The sequence below is a fragment of the Ictidomys tridecemlineatus genome, chromosome 13 (assembly GCF_052094955.1).
Source record: "Ictidomys tridecemlineatus isolate mIctTri1 chromosome 13, mIctTri1.hap1, whole genome shotgun sequence".
Lineage (NCBI taxonomy): Eukaryota > Metazoa > Chordata > Mammalia > Rodentia > Sciuridae > Ictidomys > Ictidomys tridecemlineatus.
The window spans coordinates 89,342,662-89,370,250 of NC_135489.1; the positions used below are offsets into that span (position 1 = coordinate 89,342,662).

General features: G+C 45.7%; 1 protein-coding gene across 3 annotated transcripts in view; it reads right to left on the bottom strand.

The window, feature by feature from the left end:
• Positions 1-27,085, bottom strand: part of Ralbp1 (ralA binding protein 1) — a 38,841-nt gene extending 11,756 nt beyond the window's left edge. The window contains exons 1-3 of one of the 3 annotated variants that reach the window (XM_078030462.1): positions 27,062-27,085; positions 6,705-6,995; positions 4,229-4,687 (exon numbers count right to left, since the gene is read on the bottom strand). In XM_078030462.1, coding sequence (XP_077886588.1) covers positions 4,229-4,687; positions 6,705-6,948 — 703 coding nt within the window. In that variant the 5' untranslated portion in view covers positions 6,949-6,995; positions 27,062-27,085. The other 2 variants (XM_078030460.1, XM_078030461.1) reach the window with 2 other exon arrangements.
• Positions 27,086-27,589: the final 504 nt, after the last annotated feature.

The window sequence follows — 27,589 nt, forward strand, 5'->3', positions numbered from 1 at the left end:
GAAACATAAAATGTAACTTTGTTTACCTAAATGTCCAATAGTTGTAGGTAGGCTTACTCTTTTAAAAGTAAAAATTTTACTATTAACTGTTATCTCTTTGAAAACTATTCTCTATTAAGTAATCCCCTAATTCCTGTATAGTTTCTACTTTAAAGTATAAATTCTTTTTCTTTTTGTTTTTGGGGGGGGTGCGGGTGTATCAAGGATTGAACTCAGGGGCACTTGACCACTGAGTCACATCGCCAGCCCTATTTTGTATTTTATTTAGAGACAGGGTCTCACTGAGATGCTTTTTTGCTGAGGCTGGCTTTGAACTTGCAATCCTCAGCCTCCCGAGCCACTGGGATTACAGGTGTGTGCTACTGCGTTCAGCTTAAAGTGTAAATTCTTAAGTTTCCCCGCTTCCTACATTTTTGCAGTACCAGTGAACCTGGAGACACTTTTCTACTAGCTACACTTTTCTACTAGTGTTTATATAACCTAAACAGAGCTGGAACTCAAAATAAAATGAACTTTGGGCTTCTAAAAATCAAATCATTTGCTTTTCTTATTGAACAGAAAGAAACTACATAAACTAAATATTTTTCAAACATTATATCAGCTTTTCAGTCTTTATGAAATCCACCTGTACCGTGACATGATCCAGTAACAACACTGATCCCAAAGAGCACAAAGTAGGTTTGTGCTGGTTTTTTTGTTTGTTTTTTAGTTTTGACGGACCTTTATTTTTTATTTTTACATGGTGCTGAGAATTGAATCCAGTGCCTCACATATGCTAAGCAAGTGCTCTACCACTGAGCCACAACCCCAGCCCCAGTTTGTACTGTTTTTTTTGTTGTGCTGTTCTAGTTAGTTATACATATTGTGCTGTTTTCAATACTTAAATTTTAGGCCAATGGTTCAAACGAGCCATCTAATCTGAAAGCATCTATAACCCACACAGTGCTTGCATTTGTGCTCTGGCACTTCTTAACTTTTGTAAAAACTTTTAATGGCATTAAAATACATCTGTAACTTATCCAGAATCACAATGGCACCATATATAAAAATAGCAATGTGGATCTTATTTTTGCATAATCTTTGAGACAAAAAGTTAGAAAATAATTCCTATTTTCTTACTTTGATGACAATATGAGTAAAACAGGATGAGCAACTGTGAGTTCTGTCAAAGACCTCCTCTCTCCTCTTATGTGATATGTATGTGTATATATAAAACCCCCAACAGTACTGACCCCGCAAACCACCTAGGTACCCTTAGAAAGGAAGACCTCCCTATTCTGGATAGGCAGAGTCCATACTGTTAAAATGATCATACTACCAAATGTGCTGTAAGATTCAAAGCAACCCCCCGTCAAATACCAAGACAGTCCGGCACACAGGCACAGGAAGGACTTTCTCGATAGAACCCCTAAATCTCAGGAAATGATGTTGAGAACTAATAAATAAGATACCATCAAGTTAAAAAGCTCCTGCACAACAACAACAACAACAAAACAATTAGCAATGTGAAGAGAGGACCTACAGAATGAGAGAAAATCTTTGCTAGCTGCTCTTTGGACAAAGGATTAAAATCTAGAATATATACAGAGCCCCAAAAAACTTCACTTCAAAAATTATAACTTAATTAATAAATGGGCAAATGAAGCAGACACAACTCAGAAAAAGAAATACAAATGGCCAACAAAAAGAGTTAAAAAATGTTCCACATTATTAGTAATCAGGGAAATGCAAATCAAAACTACACCAACATTTCATCTCACTCTAGACAGAATGGCAATTGTCAAGAATACAAACAATAATAAATGCTGTGGAGAAACGGGAACACTCCACACTGCTGGTGGACTATACACTAGGACAACTACCATGGAAATCCTCAGTAGACCAGGCATGGACCACCACAGGACCTAGCTATGCCACTCCTTAGTATTTATGCTGAAGAAATAAAATCATCCTTTCTTTTGGTACCAGAGATTGAACTCAGGGGCACTAAATGAGCTGTATCTCCAGCCTTAGTTTGTATTTTTATTTAGAGACAGAGTCTCACTGAGTTGCTTAGCACCTTGCTATGGCTGAGGCTGGTCTGAACTCATGAACCTCCTGCCTCAGCCTCCCGAGCTGCTGGGGTTACAGGTGTGTGCCACCATGCCCGGCTAAAGTCACCTTACTGTAGAGATACATGCACACCCATGTTCACAGCAGCCCAGTTCACAAACAGCTCAACTGTGGAACCAGTCTATATGTCTGTCAATGGATGAATGGATAAAGAAAATGTGGTATATATACACAATGGAGTTTTATTTACATAAAGAAAAATGACCACACACCCCCACCATCAGGTACGAGCATAATGCACCAATAAAAATACGGGCAAAATGTTTTCCCTTTAAAAACGGGACATTCAAATAAAGAGCACCTGGGAGAGAAAGATTACACAGATACAGTAAAATGTAGATGAGTAAATTAAAAACATAAAATTGCTTCAATTGTCTTTCACATTGGTTTTAAAGTTGGGAACGATATATGAGTGAGGACCAAAAAATCCCCAGCAAAAATTATTAATGGCATTGAAAAAGGAAAGTCTCTAGCACCCACCACACCACAGCAGGCTATGCTGACGGTACTGAGCGCTCGGCCCAGGAGGAGACCAGGGAGACAGCTCAGTTTGAATACTTTCAGAAGAGAGAGAACCTGCCACTCTGACTCCCCAGGTGAACGCGCACATCAAAAACAGGTCAGAGAAAAAAAGAGTCCTTTGAACAAATCCCAGAAACTCTTCAGAGAAACTTTCACCTAATACCAAAATTTTTCATGCCTATCAAGGTGATATAAGGAAAGCAGCTTGTATTATTACTGCTTAAATATTTAAAAACACAATTCGTCATATATTATTCTTGGGGTTTTTAAAATTTTTTCTTTAGTTATACATGCACACAAGATCTTTATTTTTTTTTATTTTTATGTGTTGCTGAGGATCAAAACCCAGTGCCTCACATATGCAAGGCAAGCACTCTGCCACTGAGCCCCAGCCCCAGCCCCATACACTATTATTTAAAAACTCAAAATTGCAAAAAAAAAAAAAAATCAAAATTGCAAATATGTTTAAGTGTTAATTCTAGATAATATTAAGGAAGTATCATTCAAATTCATTTCTTGATTAACTTTATTTTCTATAAAATAGTAGCTCAACTACTCTTTTAAATTTTTTTTTTAGTTGTAGATGAACACAATACCCTTATTTTATTTATTTTATTTTTGTGTGGTGCTGAAGATGGAACCTGCCCCAAGTACCCTACCACTGAGCTACAGCTGCAGCCTCATAGACCAACTACTCTTAACGTGTTAAATATTCAAGGACAAGTTATCTATTAGATTGTGTAAAGATTTTCCTAAGTATCAAAAATATCTGCCCCTTCTCAACAAACTTAAGTATTAAATCTACCTGCTGCAAACGTGTCAGAACCCAGTAAGTGGAAAGCTTCTTAAGCTCTGCAGATGTCCCCAGTGCACATGACTTAACTCACAAAAACATGTGACCAACAACTGATTTCATAAAATAACTCTCTGAACAGAAGTGGGTAATGCTGGAGGTGAGTCATGGAGCTGAGGGACGCAGATGCCTCCAGCTCAGAACCTCACCCAGAGCAGCATGGTGTCTATTTTGGAAAAAAGAAACCTGTTTACTTTTAAATAAGATACCATTTGCTTGATTTTAGACACCAAATATAAAATAAATTTGTGCCAACTATGAAACAAGTTTTCATACACACTGGATGTAGATAAATGGAAAACCCTCTTCAGTGATCCACGTACTAGCTGCAGGGGGCTAGCGGCAGCATTTGCACCTGGGGCCTAAGCATTCAGTCAAGCTCAGAAGCCACAGTGCAAGGCTGTCAGAGCTTCCTTCACTGCCCACCACCTCACTGCAGGCCCTCCCACCACTGAGCTTTACGTAGCCCAGAGGGCAGAAAGGAGAGCAAGCGGGCTCTGAGCACAGCCCTGCTGGAAGATGCTCCCCAAATGCTTCCCTCCATCCTGTCCCTGCTGCTGTGAGCTATGAACAACTCAGGTGCAAATGCTTACAAAAACAGACTGTCAGACAAAGAGGTGGTGGCGGCTGCAACTGCAAGGGCCAGGGAGACGCTCGGGCTGCGGCCCAGGCCACAGCGCTCCCTACAGGCTGGAGACAGCAGCTCAGGTCCACAGCCCAGCAGCGAGGCACACCCCATACCTGACACTCTGTAGATTCCCTCGCACTTCATGCCATGCTTCTCCACGTGGTCCACACACTCGCGGAACACGGCCGGCAGGCGGATGCCATCGCACATCATGGTCCTCTCCACGGCAGCAGCCAGAGGGATCCCAAAGACAGGCCTGAGGCTGGGTGTGTCCACCTGAGGCACCTCCGGCTCCTGGATGGGCTTCTTCTTTTTCTTCTTTTCCTTCCACTGTTTGACAACATCAGCTGCCGTCAAGTCCTTTGACTTCTTCTCCTTATGCTTTTCTTCTTTGTGCTTTTCTTCTTTATGCTTTTCTTCTTTGGGTTTCTCTTTTATTTTAAAATCCTTCTCCTTCTTTTTAGAAAAGCTGGGCTTCTTGAAAACATGGATTCCCTTGGACCTCTTCATTTTGGAAGGGCTTTCGGCTTCATCTCCAGAACTATCTTCCTGAAAGGCAGCATAGCCTTCAGCTGCCAAAGAAACGCAAGGAGTGTGAGTTACGCGTGTGCTCAGTGTCAAAGTGGCCATCTGCTTTCTGAAAACAGCACAGCTGCAGAGGTGCCCGGGCGCCAGCTCTCTGGCTTTCCTCCTCAGCCCTGCAAATGCAGGCTTTGTGCTCAGCTAGCTGCAAGGGATGGCAGTGCCCCTGCCAGCCACACGAGGGCAACAGGCAGAGCACAGGCCTTGGCCCTACAGTGCAGGCGTGTGAGTGGGGTGCTGGAGGTCCACACTGAGGACAAACACGATGGGCCCTGCAGCAGAGTGTCCTCTCTCCCGGTGACCCTGCCCTCCACCCAGGCTCCTCAGCTGGGCTTTCAATGCAGTCTCAAGGCACCACAGAAACCGCTGTGATGGTTCCTGACAGGCTTGGCTCTCCTGTCACCAGCTACTGGGCTTTCTGCTGACTGGGGCAGGGACCACAGCCACCTCTTGGGAGGACTGCTCCAAGAGTTTCTCCCCCTCTTGGATGGTGGCCAATGTGTCACCCCTTTGCTGGCAGAGTAGCTCTGCTCTCTCACACTGACCTAGAGCCCCATGGCCTTAATACCAGGTCACAATCAGCTTTTGTGTTTTGACTGTTTTTGAAACAGGGCCTGCTCTGCTGCTAGGCTAGCCCCAAACTCCTCGGCTTAGTGACATTGCACCTCAGCCTCACAGCCCGTGGCTTCTGTTTTTAATGTCTCTAACTCTCCCATTCCTTTTCTTAGCTAGCTATAAGCTACTTTATAATAAAATCAAAGGTATTTCATAAGCTACCTTCTAACTAAAATACCATGAATCCTACACTAACCAGCAAAAATCTTAAGGACAAATACCATGACGTCAAGCAAGAAGAATTGTCACGCACTGCTGTCGGGAATGTGAACTGGTTTGACCACCTGGAAAGCTGTTCTGCGGGATCTCCTGGAGCTGCGAGACTCAGGGCCTAGAGTGTGCATTTCCACGCCCAGGCACACAGCAGAAATGCATAAACCCACTCACCAAAAGACAGGCATGAGGGGCTGGGGCTAGGGCTGGGGCTCAGTGGCAGAGCGATTACCTAGCATGCATGAGGCACTGGGTTCCATCCTCAGCACCACATAAAATAAAGGCATTCCGTCCACCTACAACATCAATAAATAAATAATAAGGGAAAAAAAGGTAGGACTGCAGGGAAGTGCTCCTCACAACAGTTGAAAAATGAAAGCAGCTAATGATAACGCAGCAAAGCGGGTACATCCATCCTAGTGTGTGAACACAGTGAAACACTGTCGGGCCACAGAGGTGCACAGTCACTGCTGGGAGCAAGGAATAGGACTGGGCGGAAGAGACAGCCAAAAAGGGGGCAGGCCCTCACCGAGCCAGGTGTGACATCAGCCGGTTATCTCTTGAGGCCCTGGGGCTAGGAGCTGACCTGCTCCCCAGTCTGCAGCACTGAGCCGTGCGCTATGCCTGCTCCACAGGACAACCAACACCATGAGATCCAAAATAAATACTGAACTTAAACCAACTCACCTCACTTGCCTTTAAAACACCCAAGAGGGCTGCATCCTCCCAGTGAATGGGAGCCTCAGAAGGTTGTGGCACTGGCCTATGACAAGGAGTAACTACCTTTTTCAGTTCCAACCAAAGTGTGCCTCAAATGCCCACAAAAACTACTGAGAACGCAAGGCTCTCTCAGCCAAAATTCCAGTGTCTATTTTTTAAAAATATTTTTTTAGTTATACATGGACACAATATCTTTGTTTATTTATTTTTATGCGGTGCTGAGGATTGAACCCAGTGCCTCACATGTGTGAGACAAGAGCTCTGCCACTGAGCCACAATCCAGCCCTCTTTTTATATATTTTAAAAGATGTCCTCTAGAAAACTTTTATCGTATTTGGAAATTTGGTAATTTGTGTGTCAAATTAAGACCCCAAAATACAACTTCAATAGGTGAAAACCGAGACCCTGAAAGCAAGAACGTGGGCCACACCCGCCTGACTGTGGGCAGAGGGCACTCACTCCTCTTTTCCTTCTTCTTGAACTTTCCTTTCTTCTTGCCATGGTCCTTCTCATCCTCCGACGCCGCATCGGCGGGCTCGTGCAGGGCGTCATGGGGGGGCGAGGGCTCGCCCGTGCGGTACAGTCCAGGGAATTTTGTGGGGCTGATCTCCTCGGAGCTGGGCGTCCGGGTCAGCCCGCTGCCATGCTCGGCCCTGCGGTGCTCGCTGGGGCTGCTGGTGGGGGGCAGGAAGCACTCGGTCATGCTGAGACCAGACAGGGAGATGGCTTCTCCTCACCTGCCCATCACACCTGTGCAGAGAACAGAGGCATCAGTCTGACCATCCACCAGCCAAGGAGCACAAGATCGCCCCCAGCAGCATGCCATCAGTCTTGGCCAACAACCAAAAGCAGTTCCCCCACAACTCCCCTTTAAAAACGCCTTCATTTTATTATCTCAAGTTCCCTTCTCACAGCTGAGCATGCTAGGACCTTCAAGTATCAGTAAAGTAAACCAAATGGAAATCAGAGTTGGGGTTCTCCAGGCAGAACCCACAGTTCCTTGAGAAAGAACTAGCTAATGTAAAGGGTCTCGTTTTGACTGCTACGCACCATAAAACCTCACTGAATAATATATTAGGCTACTTACGTAACCACATATGAACAGCTCACATCATTAAAATTTACAATGCTTCAATGACAGACTGAAGGAGTCACACAATCACAGGTCACTGTGACTGCCCGCTGCATGCGATTAGACAAGCCTGCGTTTCTAGAGCCGTTGTATTTTGTGCGGCAGTTACACTTAAGCAAAGGAGTCCTCACTGATCGACCCTAAAACACACAAAAGTTTTACTACAGCAGACACCACCAAAGGACAAATAAGAAGAGTTCAAAATTTGGTTGCTTTGTTTTTTTCTTTAGACACAGAGTAGTCAAAGTGCCAAGTTTAAAAGCTACTTAAGTAGATTAATTAGTTCTTCCTCCTCTTTAACATTATTATGATACTAAGCTGAGGTTACTTTGCAGTTTTAAAACTCCATAAGCCAAAAGTGAAATATCTGGTAGATCTGACCCTGTAGTCAAAAAGACCTTAAAGTTAAAAGACAAGCAAATATCAAAAACGTCTGTCAACTGAGATAGGAAATTTCTTTAAAAAGCAAAGAGTTCGGGGCTGGGGATGTGGCTCAAGCGGTAGCGCGCTCGCCTGGCATGCGTGCGGCCCGGGTTCGATCCTCAGCACCACATACCAAAAAAGATGTTGTGTCCGTCGAATACTAAAAAAAAAAATATTAAAAAAAAAAAAGCAAAGAGTTCTTACAAATGAATGAAAATAGAAATAAACCAAGAGAACTAGACAATGTGAATAGGCAAGTCATCAAAAACTTATTCACATTTCACAAATATACAATGAAAACAATGTTAAACTTCAATGATAATTTTAAGAACAATAGCTACTTTTCTATTATTAGACTGGCAATGTTTGAGGCAGGGTCTCACTAAGTTGCCCAGGCTACTCTCCAACTTGCAACCCTGCTGCGACCAGCCTCCTGAGTCGAGCAGGGGCAAGCACCACAGTGCCTGGCTCAATCCTTGTGTTCTCCTTAATGGGCCCTGTCTTTTGGCTATCACTTTTTTGGCAGGGAGTACCGGGGATGGAATTCAGGGGAACTCGGCCATTGAGCCACATCCCCAGCCCTATTTTTTTGTATTTTATGTTCAGATAGGTTCTCACCGAGTTGCTTAGCGCCTTTTTACTGAGGTTGGCTTTAACCTCGCGATCCTCCTATCTTAGGCTTGAGCTCCTGGGATTACAGGCGTGTACCATGCACTCAGCTGGATATCACTTTTGAAAGTGCACCCTATCTTTCCACTAATCCAAGGTACCTTAAATTTAGGCAAACATAGGACTCAAGAATTCAGAGGGAGGTACAGTTCAATCAGACAAGTGATTACATCTCACGGATAAGGAAACAGTCCCAGCATCCATGGAGGCTGACACACAGCTTGTGGGAAAGAGCACAGCTTCCTGTCAGACACACAGCCCTGCTGCACCCGGCCATGCTCTCAATTGTGCTGCACTGCTAAGTCACTCCGTGCTCCACATCAGGCCTGAGACAGGCAGGAACCTTCTGGATGGTGGAGAACACTCGTGGCTTTGTCAATGGCTACATAACTTGTACATTTACTAAAATCCACGCAACTCTTCACTTCAAGTAGATGGATTTCTTGGGATATAAACTGTAACCCAACAAAGGTGCTTAAAAATAAAAGATCAAGCACCAGCAACCCTGGCCCCAGGAGCCCTTCCTGTGATTTGACCCATTCAGCACAGGTCACAGGGGCTGCCCCCTGTGGGGCCAGGACCCTCTCAGCAGACCTGTACCATGGCACTGACTGCACCTCATCTTCATCTGAACACACGCCCACTGGGTCCATCTGTGTCCCACACTTAACCCAACCCATGGCAATGCTTGAGGGCTTGTTTAATAAACTAACAGAACTTCCTCTGTTCTCAACAAATGTTCTACCAAGACAAAGATCAGAAAGAATGAGTCTCACGGTTGGCCTTAAATTTCAATTCAGGATACAGATCCAAATTTTATAGGAGTTCTTAAAGTTTCCAGAACTTTCCTAAATTAACCTTAGTACAGCTTGTAAGAAAAGTAGTACTTTTCCCCCTTTCCACAGAATTCAAGGCTCAGAAAGCTTAAGTAGCGTACCTAAAAAAAATCACAGAGCAAGCAAGAGGTACGGCTGGGAGCCACTTGACTCAAAAAACCTCTTCCCACCACACTGCCCTCAGGAGGACACAGCAGGGAAGAGTGTGGGGCGGGGTGTTAGATATTGTGCGTAGCCCTGTGGGTGTGGGCCCTAGGGAAAGGCAGGAGACCAGCTTAACAGCAGCAGCACTGCCAAGGCACCCTGGGAAGGGCCTCGGGAGACAAGGGGGGCTGGGCAGGACAAGGAGCTATGGTGGGGGTTGTCACCACCTGCAGAGCAGGCAAGTGATGAGGCCACTGTGAGGAGGAGGGCGGGGTGCTGGCAGCAGCACCAGACAGCTGCTGTTCACTCCTGCTCCTGGGGCACACCGGCAAGTCCTCCTGGTACACTGCCCTCCTTATGCGTCTCCCTTACTAGATGGACAAAGAACATTTTGATCATAAAGCATTTAACAGACTATGTTGTAAGAACTACTCAGAATCAGTAGTTGCTATGTGCTATGGACTGTCTCCCCCAACCCCAAGTTAAAACGTAATCCCAAGGGTAATGTATTAGAGGCAGGGCCTCTTGGAGGTGACTAGTCACGAGGGTGGGGCCCTCATGAACACATTTGTGTCCTGGGCAGGGGCTGAAGAGACCAGGGCTTGCTGCTTCCACCCCTGGGGACGCAGGAGCACCACCACCTATGGAGCAGAGAGCTGGCCTTCCCAGCCTCTAGAGTATGGCAATGCCGCCCTCGGTGCTGTTCCAGGAGTCTGAAGGGACTGAGAGGACCTGATCACCACAGAGCTGGGGCAGCTGCAGCAGCCCTGAGGGCCAGGGCCAGCAGGCAGGTGATCAAGCAGGAAGGGAAAAGCAGCGTGTTCACATGAGGACAAGGGTGCAGGGTAACCTGAGGGGTAGGGACACAACAAGCCTGAACGCCATGGAAGCAAAAGACTTCAAATGGCCAATGGAAAATTCGAGTATAAACATCCAGAGGTAAGGAAATACCAAAACCCAGAAATTCCTATTTTTGTGGCAAGAGATAATTTGGTATACATTTTTAAAAATTTAAATAAACCATATTTATCCCTATTCCTCCTGATAAATATAACTAAAAACCCTAGGTATCAGATTTTTTAAAAGAAGATGCCAGGTGTGGTGGCAGACACCTGTAACACCAAGCCCGTGTAACACACAGCTAGCTACTCAGGAGGCTGAGCACGATGTTGGAAGTTCAAGGCCAGCCTGGGCAACTTAGCAAGACCCTGTCTCAAAAAACTTTAAAAAGAAATTTGAAAGGAGGCTGAGGATGCAGCTCAATGTACAGTGCTTGCCTAGCATGTGTGAAGGCCTGGGTTCAATCACAGCACCAGGAAAAACCACTGGGAACTCAGCATCTCCCGAGGCACCTCTCCCACCTCTCAGGGTCTTGTGTGGATTTAGCAGTGCTGGGGATGGACCTCTGGGCTCCTATGGGCCAGGCAAGTGCTCTGTCAAGGAGCTCTGTCCCTGGGCCCTAAGGTCCTCTGGCCTCACATCACAGAGGTGGAGCAATGATGCTGGAAACGCTAAAGCTACGAGGACTCTGTGTGGTGTCAAAGCCCACATGACACACAGATGCATCCTGGAAACAAAATGGGGAACCCAAGAAACACTCCAGGTGTAGAGCTAACTGGTTTTCAATAAGACTCCTCCATTGGGGGCTGGGGATGTGGCTCAAGCGGTAGCGCGCTCGCCTGGCATGTGTGCGGCCCAGGTTCGATCCTCAGCACCACATACCAACAAAGATATTGTGTCCGCCGAGAACTAAAAAAAATAAATAAATAAACATTAAAAATTCTCTCTCTCTCTCTCTAAAAAAAAAAAAAAGACTCCTCCATGCTGGATGGGGAGGGGAAGCCCTCTGGACACGTGGTGCTGGACACACACAGATAATAATGTGACTCAATTCCTTGCATCAAGTCACACACAATACAATTCATGACAAATCACAGACCTAAAATGTAAAGACTAACAACTATAAAACTTCTAAAACACATTTTTGAGACCTTTCAGCAGGTAAAAATTTCCTGGAGAGTACCAGAACACCATAATGATATTATCAATAAAAACTGGACTTCTCGTCAAGACGCTACTATGAAAATGAATGGCCAGGCCAAGACGTCTAGATACACGTACAGTCAGCTCTCCAAGTCCAGGGGCTCTGCATCCCTGGAGAGCCAACCACACATTAAAAACCTGTGGAAGGAAACCCATGTGTACCGAGCATGTGCAGACCCTCCCTGCCATCAGGTCCCAGGCCACACAGGCATTCACATGGTGTCTGCACATATCAGATGCTCTGAGCAGTCTGGAGAGGATTTACATTACATGGAAGGATGTGTATAAGTTGTATGCAATAATATGCCATTTCTTTTATAAGGGACTGGAGTATCTGTGGGTTTTGGTACCCACAGGGGTCTTGGACAAAACATCCAAGGGAAGCAATCCCCTGTGGATAATGAGGGACAGCTCTGTTTATGGGTGTGTATCAAAGGATACTATTTTAAATTACAGTAAGATGTCCTTCTACTCAAAAAAGAAAGAGACATTTTGTGTTAGCTTTCCATCACTATAACAAACATCGAGAAGAATCAACCTTAGTGGGGCTGGAGTTGTAGCTCAGTGGTAGAGCACTTGCCTTGCATATGTGAGGCACTGGGTTCGATCCTCAGCATCACGTAAACATAAATAAACAAAATAAAGGTATTGTGTCCACCTACAGCTAAGAAAAAAATATATGTATATATGTATATAAAAAGAATCAACCTTAGAGAAAAGGCTTATTTGGGTTGGTGGTTTTGGAGGACTTGGTCATGATCCAGGGCCCTGCTCCTCTGGACGCCACGAGGCGGTACATCACTGCAGGGAATGTGTGGAGCAAGCCATTCACCTCGCGGCTGGGATGGAGAGAGAGGAGGGGGACTGGTGTCATTGTTCCCTCTGAGGAGCCACCTCCAGTGATCCAAGAAAAGGCCACCTCCCACGGGCACCACACCGGGTTCTAAACCCCTCACAGATGAGTCTCTGGGAACATTCCAGTTCAAACTACAGAACAACCTAACACACAAACTGCAGAAGTGTGCAGTTTAAAATGGAAATATTCCAATGGCCAGTAAGTACACAATGAAAGCCCCACATCACTAACTATCCAATACATGAAACCGAAATCACACTGAGCTACCAACAGCAACGGGAAAAGGACAGTCCTGACCCTGGCAAGGACCTGGGGCGACCAGTCTTACACATCGAAGGGGCACACAGTTTGAGCGCTCTGGAAAACTGCTCGAGTGTCCTGGTAAACACACCTTGGCAAGACCCAGCAACTCCACTCCTGAACATCTACCCAAGAGAAACGGAAACAAAAAGAATTCCGATCAGATCAACTCTGCCCACAGTGTGGACACTGGGCTAACACCAAACCACTAAAAACTAGAAACACCCCAAACCTCCTGAGCACCAACAGAACAGGAGGAGGAAGCTCCACACCTGACCTGGGATGGGTCCCAGTCAGAACACAGATGCTCCAAAAGCAGGCTGTGTGTGCACAAGAATGCAAATTTCATGTTTAGACTTGGTCACGGCCCAAGACATCACACTGCCTTTGTGCACGTATTCCAAAGCTGCAGAGAAGTTCAAGACACTTCTAGCCCCAGCACTCCAACTAAGCAAACTCAGCCTCTACTCACAAAGTTCTAGAACATGGCTTCATCTAGGTGTCAAAGGAGCTGAGAACTGGGGGGAGGGGAGAAGAGGCAGCGAGCAAGAAACAAGTAGCAAGAGAAAACCCTCAGGGTCCGCCCATGGCTGCGTTCCCCTCTGGACAAGCAGGCCAAGTGCGGCCAGCACAGTGGGTAAAATTTCACATGGTGTTTCACCGAATACAAACTGTATCTCAATAAAAACTCTGAGTAGGAAACTAAAAAGGCCATGGATGCTTTATGAGCCATTAGCTCTTCAGGCGTTGCTGCTCCACTTGTGTGTCAGTCTGCCACCCCACACACATGCACACACTCAAAACACTACCACAGGAATATTATCTCCAAATCACACCAACATAAAAGCATGTGGCTGACACCTGGGGAAAAAAAACAACTTCCCTCCAGAGAGAACAGAAGGTTAAGAAAGTCACTTCTACATAACCAACAGAGAGTATAAGTTAGAAGTGGAAAGCATAAAGCCACAAATCTGGAATTACTCGTTAGAACAAAAACATTTCTACCTCTGAAACTGAATGATATTTCAAGTTCAAAGAACAGGCATAAAATTGAGATGAAGCAAAAAAAAAAAAAAAAGAAAACTCAAACTGAACTAAACAACTGTTTCAATTTCTCCAAAAGAAGAGGATATACATGGTTCTTAAAATAGTTTTTCTGCTCAAGCACCAGTATTAATTAGCACATATAAAAAGAATCACTCACCTGTGCAATGGGACAAAGCAGCATAGAGAAGAAAGTAATCAAGATGGCTAAGTTAAAACCTCCTGGAATGACTTGAGAATAAATCTCCTGGTGTACTGAACTTAATATCATCTAAACATTAAAAACAAAAGCCAGAAAGCCAAGAGCCTGCTGGACTAGCTCACAAGTTCAGATCCAATATTTTGCAAGTGCTCTTTATTAGTAAATAACAGGCTTAAATTTAACAGCAGTTTTTTCTTATGGTTCTTAAAAACAAGCAGCAAGTCTCATCTCCAACTTGCGGCCAACAAGGGGATGTTGGCCTAGCATGGCCTGAACACTGAGCGTGGCACAGTGGGACCTCCTGCCCGGGAATGCTGGACTCCCCCAAGCAGTCTCTATACATAGCTCTTCCAGTGAAGTAGAAAGAATCTGCCCCAAACCTTCAGCGCCCCACACTGAAAGGAGAGAACGGCAAAAGATGCCCTGACACGTCAGGGAAGAGGGATGACAAAGATGGTATGAAGGTTTCCTGCTGGTGAGGGAGCCGGAAACAGCTGACACACAGGGTGGGAGCATCCAACAAGGACACTGGAAGCTTTAGGGTGCAAGGGAGTAGTTTCAAAACTAATGGGTCCCCAAAAATCATTCCAGGTTTTAATAACCATAAAATAAAGGCAGTTATATTTTATGAGACATGCATCTCATGTCTTCAAGACCCTACAAAAACAAGGCAGTAGATGAAGCAATAGGGAGACCTGAGATTCCACCCTGGAGAGCCCCAGCGGGAAGGATCAGGAAAAGCCACTTGTGCCCAACCAGTCCACAGGGAGACCAGAGAGGAGTCCCCAAGGGCAGGAGAAATGCACACTGGAGACTGGAAGAGTGGAACTGGGGCAGAAGAGTACCAAATCCTCCTCCATCATGCTATCTTATGATGGATAATGTCAGCCACCAGGATCTCAAGAATAAGCAGCTGGATTATATGACTTCAAAATAAGGAAATACCAAAAGAAACACCTAACAGAGAAGAATTCCAACCGTGAGGGGTGCAAACAAGCTGGAGCAGTTTCCACCTCAGGTCCGAGTGCTGTCTGGGTCCCCAGGGCGACAGCCAGGCTCAGGGGTTCTCCAGAAGGACCCATGGCATGCGTAGCACACGGCCATGCTCACCACTGGGATTTACTATGGAGAGGAACACCGTGCAAAGCCGCAAAGGGAAGGCAGGGGTGCGAAGCCCACAGGACATCAGGGCAAGCTTCCAGGGCCGTGGGTCATGCTGGATGTGACTGCATCCTCAGTAAGAGACCGTGTATAGTTGCCGGGCACCACAGCCATCAGCTCTGAGCTTCTCTTAAGGCTCTCCCAAAGGCTGCCTGACATGGACCCAAATTTCAGACTCTCGGCAAAAAAAAAGCAGGTGCTCAGCCATATCTTACTTGTGCATCACTAGGGATCTGCTTACCTCGGGCCCCAGAGGCCAGCCTGCTGTGCCAGCTCTCTCCAACACAATCTCACTTCCTATGCCAGCCTGAGGAGTTTCTCTGATTAGACTCTAAAATATTTTTAAAAATCCACATTCCACAAAAAGGAAGACTAGAAATCTTTCAAAATACAAGGGATTTTCTCTTAAGATATGAACATTACTATTCTTACATTTTTTTACATTTATGAGCTGAAATGGGACAGGAGTGACCTTTCAGACTATGCAGAACAGGCAGGAGGCCGAGTCTCACCAGGAGTGAAATGCTCTCCATGACAGTCTCCAGTAAACACCAACCAGCATTCACTCAGGCGTGCCCATCCTCTTCCCGCACACCCCACAGGAGGACCCCCATCCAGCTCAGCTGTTATATAACTCACCCTTCACTCTAGCAACACTGTCAGGGTGCACTGAACAGACTATACTCTGGAGTTAGTGCTTTTTTCTATACCCTTCTTAAATGTCATCAGACTTAGGTGCTCATCCACACACTTTTAGTTAGAGCCCAGATGTGACTCAGAGAAATTCACTTAACCACATGGTGACTTCAGGTTTTCCACACAGCCTCCCAATATTGTACACTTTAATTATATATAATTAAAGCAATATGCCTAGCTGAGCATGGTGGAGCACGCCTGTAATCCCAGTGACTTGGGAGGCTGAGGCAGGAAGATTCAAGTTTGAGGCCAGTCTCAGCAACTTAGCCAGACTATTTCACAAAGGGCTGGGGATGTAGCTCAGTAGTAGAACAGCCCTGGTTCCATGTTCAGGAAACAAAGAGGCAGGGCATGGGAGGGAAGAGTGAGCGAAGAGAGAAACAGTCATCCCCAGGTGTTCATGGGTGATGTGGTTCCAGGAACCCTGTGGATACCAAAATCTGAAGAGGCCCAAGTGGTTTGTATAAAATGGTACAGTGTTTACATATAACCTACAACCCTCCCTTATTCTTTATCACTCAATTGGTTATAACACCTAATGACATGTAGAGGCTATGTAAATAGCTGTTATGCTGTTCTGTTTAGAGAACAATGACAAGAAAAAAAAACTGTACATGTTCAGTACAGGTACAATTTTGGCAAGTGTTTTTTGTTTGTGTTTGATCCCCATTTGGTTGAATCCACAGATGTGGGACCTGTGGACACACTCACCTAAAGGCACCTAACGTGCACATTATGAAAGGTCACTAGCTATAAATGAGATTAACAGCACACAAAAATACCATTTTAGGACTGACAAATCACTTCATTTTTAAGAATGGAAGTGATATGCAATTTTATTCTCAACCTATCAACAATGACTGGCTCTTAATTTTGTGCTCCTGAATTAATTTAACCTTCACTTCATAATGAATTACCACATTTCATAAGTGTCAAGCTCCAAAAACAATTGTATCAGTATTTTTGATTTCAATAATCTTTTATGTAAAACATTCACATTTAAACAACCTTTCAGGATGATCTGTTTGAAGAATTTGATCCAAATATAAAGGACCCATGGCTCTAACACACCACAGGTGCTCAGCAAACATTGAGTCCCTTCTTCTCCGCATCACATCACCACTGTTCATAATGGACATCCGCACATTTACACACACCTTTAGTTATGTTATGACATGCCTCTGGAAGGACATGCAAGGAAATATAAGGAGCCACCCCTTGGGAGGGATCTTGGATGGCTGAGGAAAATGGGTAGAGAAGAGACATGCTTTCACCCTTGCGAACTGTGAGCATGACCTTTAAAAAAAATGTTTTAAATGGTTTTAATTAAAAGTGCAACAATATTATTTTCTTCTCTTCTAACATCGCCCTACAAGAGAACTGGAAATACAAAGATGGAGAGGCAGTGCAGGAAAGTAATGGGCTTTGGGGTCCAACAGGTCACCTGGACTCAACTCTAAGCTGTCTGGAACATGGGCTTGACCTTTCACTAACTGCCGCAATCTCTGTGCTACAAGGGAAAAGAACAAAAGTAACTAAAAAATATATGCCCCACATAAAAGTCTGGAAGAGTTTACCACTTTTCATTTCCTTAATTTTCTAATTGAAAAGCCCTTCAGAAAATTTCAGTTACCTTTTTAAAATACTATATACTCAAGAAGACAAGAAACTTGAAAAAAAATACGGCACCGGACATGATAAATAGTCACTTTTAATAAAACAAAAATAAGTAAAGGATAGGAACAAAATGCACATATAAAAGATGTTCTTAAAATGAAAGAACAGCAATGAGAAATGCCCTTTTGCACCTACCAATTTTCTAAAGGCAAACAAGTTCCACACCCAGGACTACGGAAGGTGGCAACACTAGGGGACAGCACACCTCTGCAAGGAAGGGGTGAAGAAACAGTCTCTTACTGTTGGCGGAAGCATAAAGTGACATACGTCAGAGACATCTTTAAAAAGCTAACAAATGAATGAGTGGTCCAGCAATTCCAGGGTCAGAACCACAGCCCCTAAATACAAAACAATGAACAGGATGTAAATAAAACAATATTTACCTCAGCACTATGTCTGACAGCCAAAAAAATCTTCATTACCTTGTATCTTTAGAAATATAGCAGAGGGGCTGGGGATGTGGCTCAAGCGGTAACGCGCTTGCCTGTTATGCACAGGGCACTGGGTTCAATCCTCAGCACCACATGAAAATAAAATAAAGATATGTGTCCACCGAAAACTAGAAAATAAATATTAAAAAATTCTCTCTCTCTCTTCTCTCTCAAAAAAAAGAAAGAAATATAGCAGAGAAGAAAGAAAAGAAAAAAGTGCTACAAAAAAATCACTGAACTATCGTGATACAGGCAGCTTAACTGGCAAAGAAATAGCTGGAGAGACGGCTGGCTGGAGAGCTGGCTGGACGAACAACAGTGATGAAAGGGGCAGAATAAGGAAACCAAAGTCCACCCTCCGTGACAGAAAGAAAAATTGGCAAAAACTGCCATAAACATCTTTTTCAGAACCCTAAAAACTACCCAAAAGCTTACAATAACCCAGACAGAGCTTACTCAGGAAAAACTCCTGAATCTTGGTAAGAAACGAGTTTTGTGATGTTTTAACACACTCTCTGGTCACATCCTGGGGTCCCCAGATCAGTGACAGCCTTGAAAATCACAGCCTATATTTTTAGTAACGGTCAGCGGAATAAACCTCCTCAGCAAACACAGCGTTTGGCCTATCTGTGGGCCCGTGAAACACCTGCTCAGAAGACCGGTTTTATTTGACCCAGTGCAACTGACCTGGAACTCTCCCAGAGCAGAAGTCACCGTGGTGCGCGAGGAGTGCTGCCAGAAGCACTGACAGACACGTGGCTCAGCTACTGCAACTGAAGCAGTGGGTAACAGGCAAGCAATGATGAGCAACTGTCCTAAGAAGAAAGGCCACAGAACGCCACGGATGGGAAGATGGGCTTGGGACAGTGCCAGCTTCCTTTTAGGAATCCAGAGGCAGCCTGTGTACACGTAGGTGCTCAGCAAAGAGTTGAGAAGGTTCTATACTCTGACCTGTCAAAGACCCTGAGGCTCTGCACAAACAGGAAACCATACTGGCTAAGTGCTTTAGGTGTCCCCAACAGGGGACAGCACACCTCTGCAAAGATGGAGATGCTTTTGCTTCCAAGAGTTTAAGAAAATCTCTTCCAATCATTGCCAAGTGAATAGAACAGAGCCTTCCACTAGCACACATGACAAACCCCACAGAAGTTACAACAATTAGTCCAGAAAAGCCAACTAAGGACAACTACAACGACCAGCAACAACAGCCTGGAGAAGGGGAATCTGACTTTCAGTTGTCATATTAGGATATTCACAAATGTTCAGCTTAAACAAAATTTGTGGGCATGCAAAGAAACAAGAAGAAACAGTCCATGCACAGGAGACAACAGAATCACAGAAACTGCTTCCAAGAAGGCGTCACTGGACTTATTACATAAAAACTTTGTCAGATATTTTAAGCATATTCAAGCACCAAAGAAAACCATATCTCAGGGCAGGGATTGTGGCTCAGTGGTAGAGTGCTCACCTAGCATACACAAGGCACTGGGTTCCATCCTCAGCACCACATAAATGTAGAATAAAGATATTGTGTCCACCTAAAACTAATATATATATATATACATATGTTTATATATATGGAAACCCTATCTAAATAAACAAAGGAAAGCTAGAGGATTCTGTCTCACTAAAAAGAGAAGTCTGAAGGCAGAGATTATTAAACAATGAATCAAACAAATCCTGAAGTTGAAAAGGACAATAACAGAAATGAAAAATTTGCTGGAAGGGCTCAAAAGCTGATTCAATCAGGCAGAACAAAGAATCATGAACTTAAAGAGAGTCAACTGAGATAGATCAGTCCAAGGATCACAATGAAAAAAGAATTAGGAGAATATAACAGAGCCTAAAAAGTATCTGTGACAACAAAAAACTGCAAATATTCATCACAGGAGTCCCCAAAGAAGAGAGGAAGGAGCAAAAAGAAAACCCGAGGACAGCATGAAGCAAACTTCCCAACGTAAGGAAGAAACTTAACAAACTCAAGGAGGATAAACTGGAAGAGATGCCACCACAACAAGCCTAGACAGCTGAAAGACAAAGAATCTGGAAAAAAGCAAGAGGTTACTTACCAGATGCCAGAGACTAGAAGGCAGAGGCACAATGTAACCAGAGAACTGGGAAAAACCCATCAAGCAGAAGTCTTTATCTGGCACCTTATCTTCAGAAATACAAGGAAAATTAAGACATTCCCAGATTAAGAAACATGGAGATCTCAACACTTAGAAGACTCACCTACCCTACAAGATACTCAACAGCATCCACACTAAAATGAAAGGACACTAGACAGTAACTCAAATCTACAAGAGAATAATGGCAAAGGTCACTACACAGGTAAATACAAAAACCGGTACAAATGTAGACTTGTCTGTATCTCTTTTCTTTCTCTTGATTTAAATGACAATTGCATAAAGCAATAATTATAATCAGTGTTAAACATACAATATGTAAAGATGTATTTTATGACAATAACAGCATAAAGGGGGTGGGGTTATGTAGGACTAGTTTTTTATACTATTGAAATTAAGAAGGTATTAATCTATACCTTAATCTTTTATAAAACTGTTGTCCTAGCTATGAGGGACACTGAAGCAGGAGGATCCCTCAAGACTACTGAGTTTAGGCAATACACTGAGACTCTGTCTTGCAAAAGAAACAAAATAAAATGAAATAGCAGTATGGAAGAAGTTCTTTTTTATTAGTAATTACTTTAAATGTAAACAAATTAAACTCCTCAATTAAAAGGCAGGTATTACTGGACATGTTGGTACACACCTATAATTTAATCCCAGCAGTGTGGGAGGCTGAGGCAGGAGGATCACAAATTCAAAGCTAGCCTCAGCAACTTAGCCAGGACCTAAGCAACGTATTGAGACCCTGTCTCAAAAGAAAAAATAAGACAGGCTAGGGGTGCAGTTCAGCAGTTATGTGCCCCTGGGTTTACTCCCCAGTACAACAACAACAAAAGACAGACATTGGCAATGGATTAAATAAATTACCCAACTATATGCTGTCCACTGACTCACTTTAAATTGAAAGGTACAAACAGGCTGAAAGTAAAAGGACAGAAAAAATATTCCATATGAAGAGTAACCAAGAGACTAGACTGGCTAGGCCAACCCTACACAAAATGGTCTGCCTCTTGAGTATTATGTAACGACAATGGTAAACCCATCAATGAAATATTAAAATCATGAACATATGTGCCTTTAATAACAAAGCCCACAAAAGACACAAACCAAAAAATGAGAGAACTGACAAAAGAAACAGTTCAACAACAGGAGGGCTCAATGATCCCTTTCAGTAACAGACAGAGAGACTGGAAAAATATATAAACCAATGACACCCAGCAAAGATGAAAAGCCACTCTGCCACACGACCTCAAGGGGACGTGGACCTTCTCCAGTACAGATCATTCAAACAAGACTCGGGAAAACACAAGAATGAAAATCAAGCATATTATGTTCTCTGATCATAACAAAATAAAACTGGAAATCAATAACAGACAAAAATGCCGCAAAGTAAAAAAGTACGTAGAAATTAGGCAACACGTTCAACAAACTAGGAATATAAGGGAATCCCTCACACTGAAAAGGTCACAGTGGAACCCACGGCTGACATCATAGCCAAGGTGAAAGGCCAGAAGCTCTCTAAGAGTAGGAAGAAGATGAGGAAGAGTGCCCTTCCACTCAGCTCAGCTCTCCTGGGGACCAGGGAAGACAGAATGAAAAGATCTCTCCGCAAGAGGAAAAGGTGGACCTGCTGCTCTCAGTGGATGGCAGGATCTTATATAGAAACCCCAAACAAATACACTAGAAAACGACTGGGTAAAGGAATGCAGCAAAGTTACAAGACACACAATGAAGACAGAAAATACGCAATGAACATGACAAAAAGGAAATGAAAGACTTACAAAATGAAAACTTATGCTGAAAGAAATCTAAATAAACGGAAAGACACTCAGATTGACAGCCAAAGAACTTAACACAGATGGTCCCAACTTAGGATGCGTCAGCTAAAGATCCCCTCACTTCGTGTGGCTTTACCAGGACGCAAGTGCATTGTACTGGGGAGCACCTGGACTTCCTGTGGTTCAACTCAGGATTTTTTGATTTACAACGAATTTATCAGGGCAACAGCTGCATTTTCAAATTAAAATATTTTTTAGATTTACAATGGGTGTTATGGCATGGCTCTGCAATGTCCCCAGAGCCTCCTGTATCCAGAGGTAGAATTCTGGGAAAGCACTGGATCATAAGGGCTCTGACCTCCTCAGTGGATTACTCCACTGATCCTGGCTGAAAAGACTAGCACGGGGTGGTCCCACTTGGAGAGAAGTCACTGCTGAGTGCCCTGGGAGGACCTATCCTTCCCTCTCTCCTCCCTCTGCTTCTTGGGGGCCTTGAGCTGACGGCTCCCTCTGCCATGCCCATTTGCGAGGGGCCCTGAAGAGCCAAAAGAGAAAAACGAACAAAGCTGAGAGTCACACTTCTTGATTCCAAAACATACTACAGAGCTACAGTAATTAAAAGAGTATGTGATACCAGCAGGACAAATATGCTGACCAATGCAGATGAACTGAGAGTCCAGAAATAAACCCAGATATCTGTGGTCAATTGATTTTCACCAAGGAAGTCAGGAGAGAATGATCTCATCAGATGGGGCAGCTGTGACAACTGTGGTAACTGGCTTACCACAACCAATAAAATAAACCCTCTCACCATAAACAAAAGTAGCTCAATGTGGATCAACACCTAAATATAAGAACTAAAACCAAAGACCTCTTAGAAGAAAGAGGAGAGTAATTTTTTTTTTTTGTACTTTACCACTAAGCCACATCCCCCAGCCCTTTCTACTTTTATTTTGATACAGGGTCTCACTAAGTTGCTGAAATTGGCCATCATGTACAGAGGAGGGTAATCTTCACATCCTTGGATTTGGCGATAGATTCTTAGGTATGATGGCAAAAGCATGAGCAACAAACAAAAACATAAACTGTACTTCAAAACTGAAAACTTGTGGACATCAGAGGATACCGATCAAGACAGTTAAAAGCCAACCAAGGGGGCTGGGGATGTGGCTCAAGCGGTAGCACGCTCGCCTGGCATGCGTGCGACCCGGGTTCGATCCTCAGCACCACGTACCAACAAAGATGTTGTGTCTGCCGAAAACTAAAAAAATAAATAAATATTAAAATTCTCTCTCTCTGCCTCTCTCTCTCTCCTAAAAAAAAAAAAAAAAAAAAGAAAGAAAGAAAGATAAAAGCCGACCAAGAGTGAGAGAAGTATTCATAAACCACGCATCTGGCAAGGGCCCGGTATCCACAATATATCAAGAGCTCTGAGCACTCCGTCCCGAAAGAAACAGCCCCATAAAACATGGGCAGAGACCTGAATAGGTATTTCTCCAAAGACAAGACACAAGCAACTGCCAAGCACATAGACACACCATCACCCAACACGGAAATGGGAGCAAACCCACCAGGACACCATGGCACACTGTAGGACAGCCCAAAAACCCAAGGGAATAGCAAATGCTGGCAAAGATGTAGAGAGTTGGACTGTGAAGTGGGGGTGCTGCTCTGGACACGGCCAGCAGCTGCTCAAACGCTAAGCGTGAGAGCCCCACAGGAGTGCTTCCTGACTCTTCTCACACCAGTTCTCCAACCTCCCGACACCAACTGGGCGCACTCTGATTAGTCCACAGAACCCAGTGTTTGGCACATGCTTCAGCTGCAGGTCACAAGCCCACGGTGCCACCTGCACTGACCAAACAGTCACAGATTCCAGGTTCCCTCAACCCCCGGCTTGGGAGAGGCTGGTAAAAGGTTTCTTTTGGGGCTTAATGTAAATGTTCTAAAACTTACTGAGAGATGGATGCACAACTCTAAATACACTAGCCACCACTGAACTTGCACTTTAAAAGGGTTTTAATATCATGGGTCTGTGAATTATATTTCAATGAAGACACTGTTTAAAGTAAAAGATGTTGTGTGAAAGGTTTGAGTCCTTGCCGTGTTAAAGACCGCTCCCACAAGGCTTGGTCACCTTCTGCTCACCTGGCCCCCTCCCTTCACAGCTGATACAGTTACTCCCCAAGTCCTCACTGCACTTCTGCAGGACCCTGCCTCGCTTAATGGCTGCTGCTGCGCTCCTTCCCCAACCACTCCATCAAAATCATTTAGTTATTAAACTCAATAACTCATAGTTATCAAATTTGATAGACTCCTAATATAATTCTGTTTTACTCAACTACTTAAAGAATTTAAAGGAACACTTTCCGTTTAAAAAAAAAAAAATTCTTTTCTCCAAAGAATTGGTTGTTGTGTTAGCTTTGTGTCTCTATGACCAAAATACCTGCCAGGGACAACCTGGAGGAGGGAAGGCTTATTTATATTTAGTTCTGGTTCCAGAGGTTCACTCCAGGGTGTCAGTCCACTATTGTGGGTCCCAGATGAGGCAGCACAACATGGCTGAAGGGCGGGTGGAGCACTACTGCACTCAGGCAGCTGGGAAGCAGAGATCAGGAGAGGGGGCAGAGGTCACAGGGAAGATACACCCTCCAGGGTAGTCCCCAGGGGCCCACCTCCTCCAGTCCTGCTCCACCTGCCTAGTTAACACCCAGTCAGCCCTCTCAAACTAGGTTGGGCTGGTTAGGTTGCAGCTCTCACAATCCAATCATTTCACCTCTGAACAGTCCTGCACCAACAGAAACTTTGGGGGCACCTCATGTCCAAACCACTAACTGTTGTCAAGTACAGCTTCCTTTTTGATGACATTCCTTCTCATGATTCCTCTGTATCTCTGAACTCCTAGGAATTTCCTTTTCCAATTCTTCCTCTTTCTGGCTTTAAGTGTCTCTGTTCTCCAAGGACTGTTTCCAGAATAACTTGTTATCCGTAAACTCTTCCCAAGTGGTGCTCCCCTAAATCAAAGACTTGAGCCACCACTTAGAACACAAACAGATGGCTTCCCTTAAGAAACTGACCACTAGCCAGGCATGGTGGTACATGCCTGTAATCCCAGAGACTCAGGAGGCTGAGGCAGGAAGATTGTAAGTTTGAGGCCAGCCTCAGCAACTTAGGCCCTCAGCAATTTAGTGAGACCCTATCTCAAAATACAAAATAAAAAAGGGCTGAAAATGTGACTCAGTAGTAACATGCCCCTGGGTTAAATCCCAATACACACCTACACACACACCCACTCCACAAATCAACCACTACCCCTCTGTACATCACTGAACACCCATGCTTTCTCCAATCAAAGCAATATTAAAAACATAAGGCATCTGTGGACTGGTAGTATAGCCCAGTGGTAGAGCACTTGCCTAGCATGCATGAGGCCCAAACAAATATATTTATATAGCACTCACTGATGATTCAAGTAAAAGATCAAGTCTGACCTTCTAAAGGGGCCGTGTGGTCTAATCCATATTCAAACCATCTTTATTTGGCACAGAACCTACCACACAATAATTCTTGTATTCTAAATAATCAGCACTTTTCCTTGTTCCTTCTTACAAATGCTAACATAAGCTTCTATCATGGATTTTGCATTTTAAAAAGAACAAACATACTTTTGGGTTATCTGAACCTGATCTCTCCTTGCCAAGCAAAAACTCTGCAAATATAGCTGCACAAACCATAACTGCATGAACTTGATGTAAGCCTTCTGATACCACTTCCGTCTTTTTATTTTAGAGAAAATGGTCCCTGCAAGATCTACAGTAAATAATGCTTTTGAAGAGTGAGAAAATTAGGTCATCTTACACTGCTTCTTGTTACTTTTTAAAAATTTACTTATCAGCAGTTACTGTTAAAACCAGCATATCCCACTTGGACCTATAGAGCATCAAAGGAAAATTGGGACCCACTGCCTACTCCTGCCCATACAGTCCATAGTAATTAATCCCTTTCAGAAGACAATCCAAAAAACTGTCAAATGACGCAGACAATTCTGAAGAGAGAAGTGAGGTTTTCTTTCTCATTGAGTCTCATTTCATTAGAAGTGCTGCCTCCCTGAACACCAAACCCAAATGGGCCTACACCTTATCACCCTTCAGTATTTGGGGAATGACTGCCAAGTGCGACAGAGCACTGCCTGAAGGATTGCAGCAGGATGCTTCCACTCCAAGAGGCAGAAACTTAGTGGAAATCTCCCCACCGAGGCTGGGCAGGGCGCGACGCTCACTCAGTGTCCACATGGCTGCACGTTCAAGATAACAGGAGCTAAGGTTCTCCTGACCCTCAAGCATGCTGCTAGGCCTCCAGCCAACGCGCGCGCCGCTTGCTCAAGGAGTGGCCACCTGCAGTACCTAACGCCAAAACTTAAACTAGCGTGACCACTTCTGGAAGACGGAGGTGGGGGCTGTTCTGTAAACCTGTTTCGCAATGCTGAATGCAGAAGAGGCGAGGGCAAGCTGGCCTGCGCACCAACACCCTGGGAGTGATCTGGGAGGGGAAGTCTCAACTCCAACGCAGACGAGCAGTCCACTCCCGCCGAGACCTGCAGAGGACCCTGCCCGCAGGTGCCAGGCCCGCAGCCTCCCCTGCGCGCTGCCCTAGGTGCCCCTCGCAGCCACCTCCGCTCAAGATGCCAAATGTCCCCGCAGCCTCCTCCGCTCACGGTGCCAGGTGCCCCCGCAGCCTCCTCGCGCTCGGTGCCCCCGACAGCCTTCTCGCCCTCGGTGCCTGGTGCCCCCAGACAAGCCTCCTTGCGCTCGGTGCCCCTCGAAAGCCACCTCCGCTCACGTTGCCGGGTGCCCTCGCAGCCTCCTCTGCGAGCGGTGTCCGGTGCCCCCCGCAGCCTCCTCGCGCCCGGTGCCTGGTGCCCCCCACAGCCTCCTCTGCGCACGGTGCCCCGCGCCTCCCGCAGCTCGGTGTTGGCCAGCGTCCCGCCCGAAGGCCCCGCACGGGAGCGGTGAGCCAGGCGGCCGCCCCGCGGGCGGAGGGCCGAGCCCGGGGGCAAAGAAGAGGAGTCTGCTCCGGAGGAGCACCGCGCCGGCCACGCCCCCCGCCCGAGCCCAGTGACACGCGAGGGCAACCCGCGACCCCGTGCTACTGTCCCCCGCGACTGACCTGCGCCGGCCGCCGCGCAACCGCCCGCCCCGCCGCTGCCACCGCGGCCGCGGCCGCCGCCTTCTGCGCCGCGCCCCGGGCCAGCCTCGGGCGCCCCATTCCCACCCCGCCCGGCCTCCGCCTGTTTACAAGGATTGGGACGGAACAGGACGGGCCAGCCCAGCGCGCGCGCACGCGCACGCCCTCCTCCCGCCGCGGCAGTCTTCGCGGCCCGCCTCCCTCCGCTCTGACGGCTGAGGCCGCCCTGGGCGAACCCCCGAATCCCCGCGAGCGGCACGCCGGGAGTTGTAGTCCTTGGAGTCTCCGTTCCCCCGCGTCTGAGGGCGCTTGTCCCGGAATAGAACTATAGCATCCAGAATGCACCGCGCCTTTCCCCGGGCTCGTCGAGGAGACCGGGGTCGCGCGAGAGGACGCGAGAGCGCTGGTGCACCCTGGAGCCTGCGCAGTGCTAGCCCGGGGCATTCCGGCCCTACGCAGCCCTCGGCCAATCGTGGCGCTGTGGCTTTGAAGAGGCGCTTGCTTCTCGCGCTTTGGCCGGCCAGTTCCTACCTGCCTCGTCGGCGGCTCAACCGCGCCAGCCCATCTCGCCAGCCTCAGGGGTCCTCCCGTCCTCGAGAGGGCGTGGGCGGGACGCTGGCTCCCGTTTGGAGAGGCGGT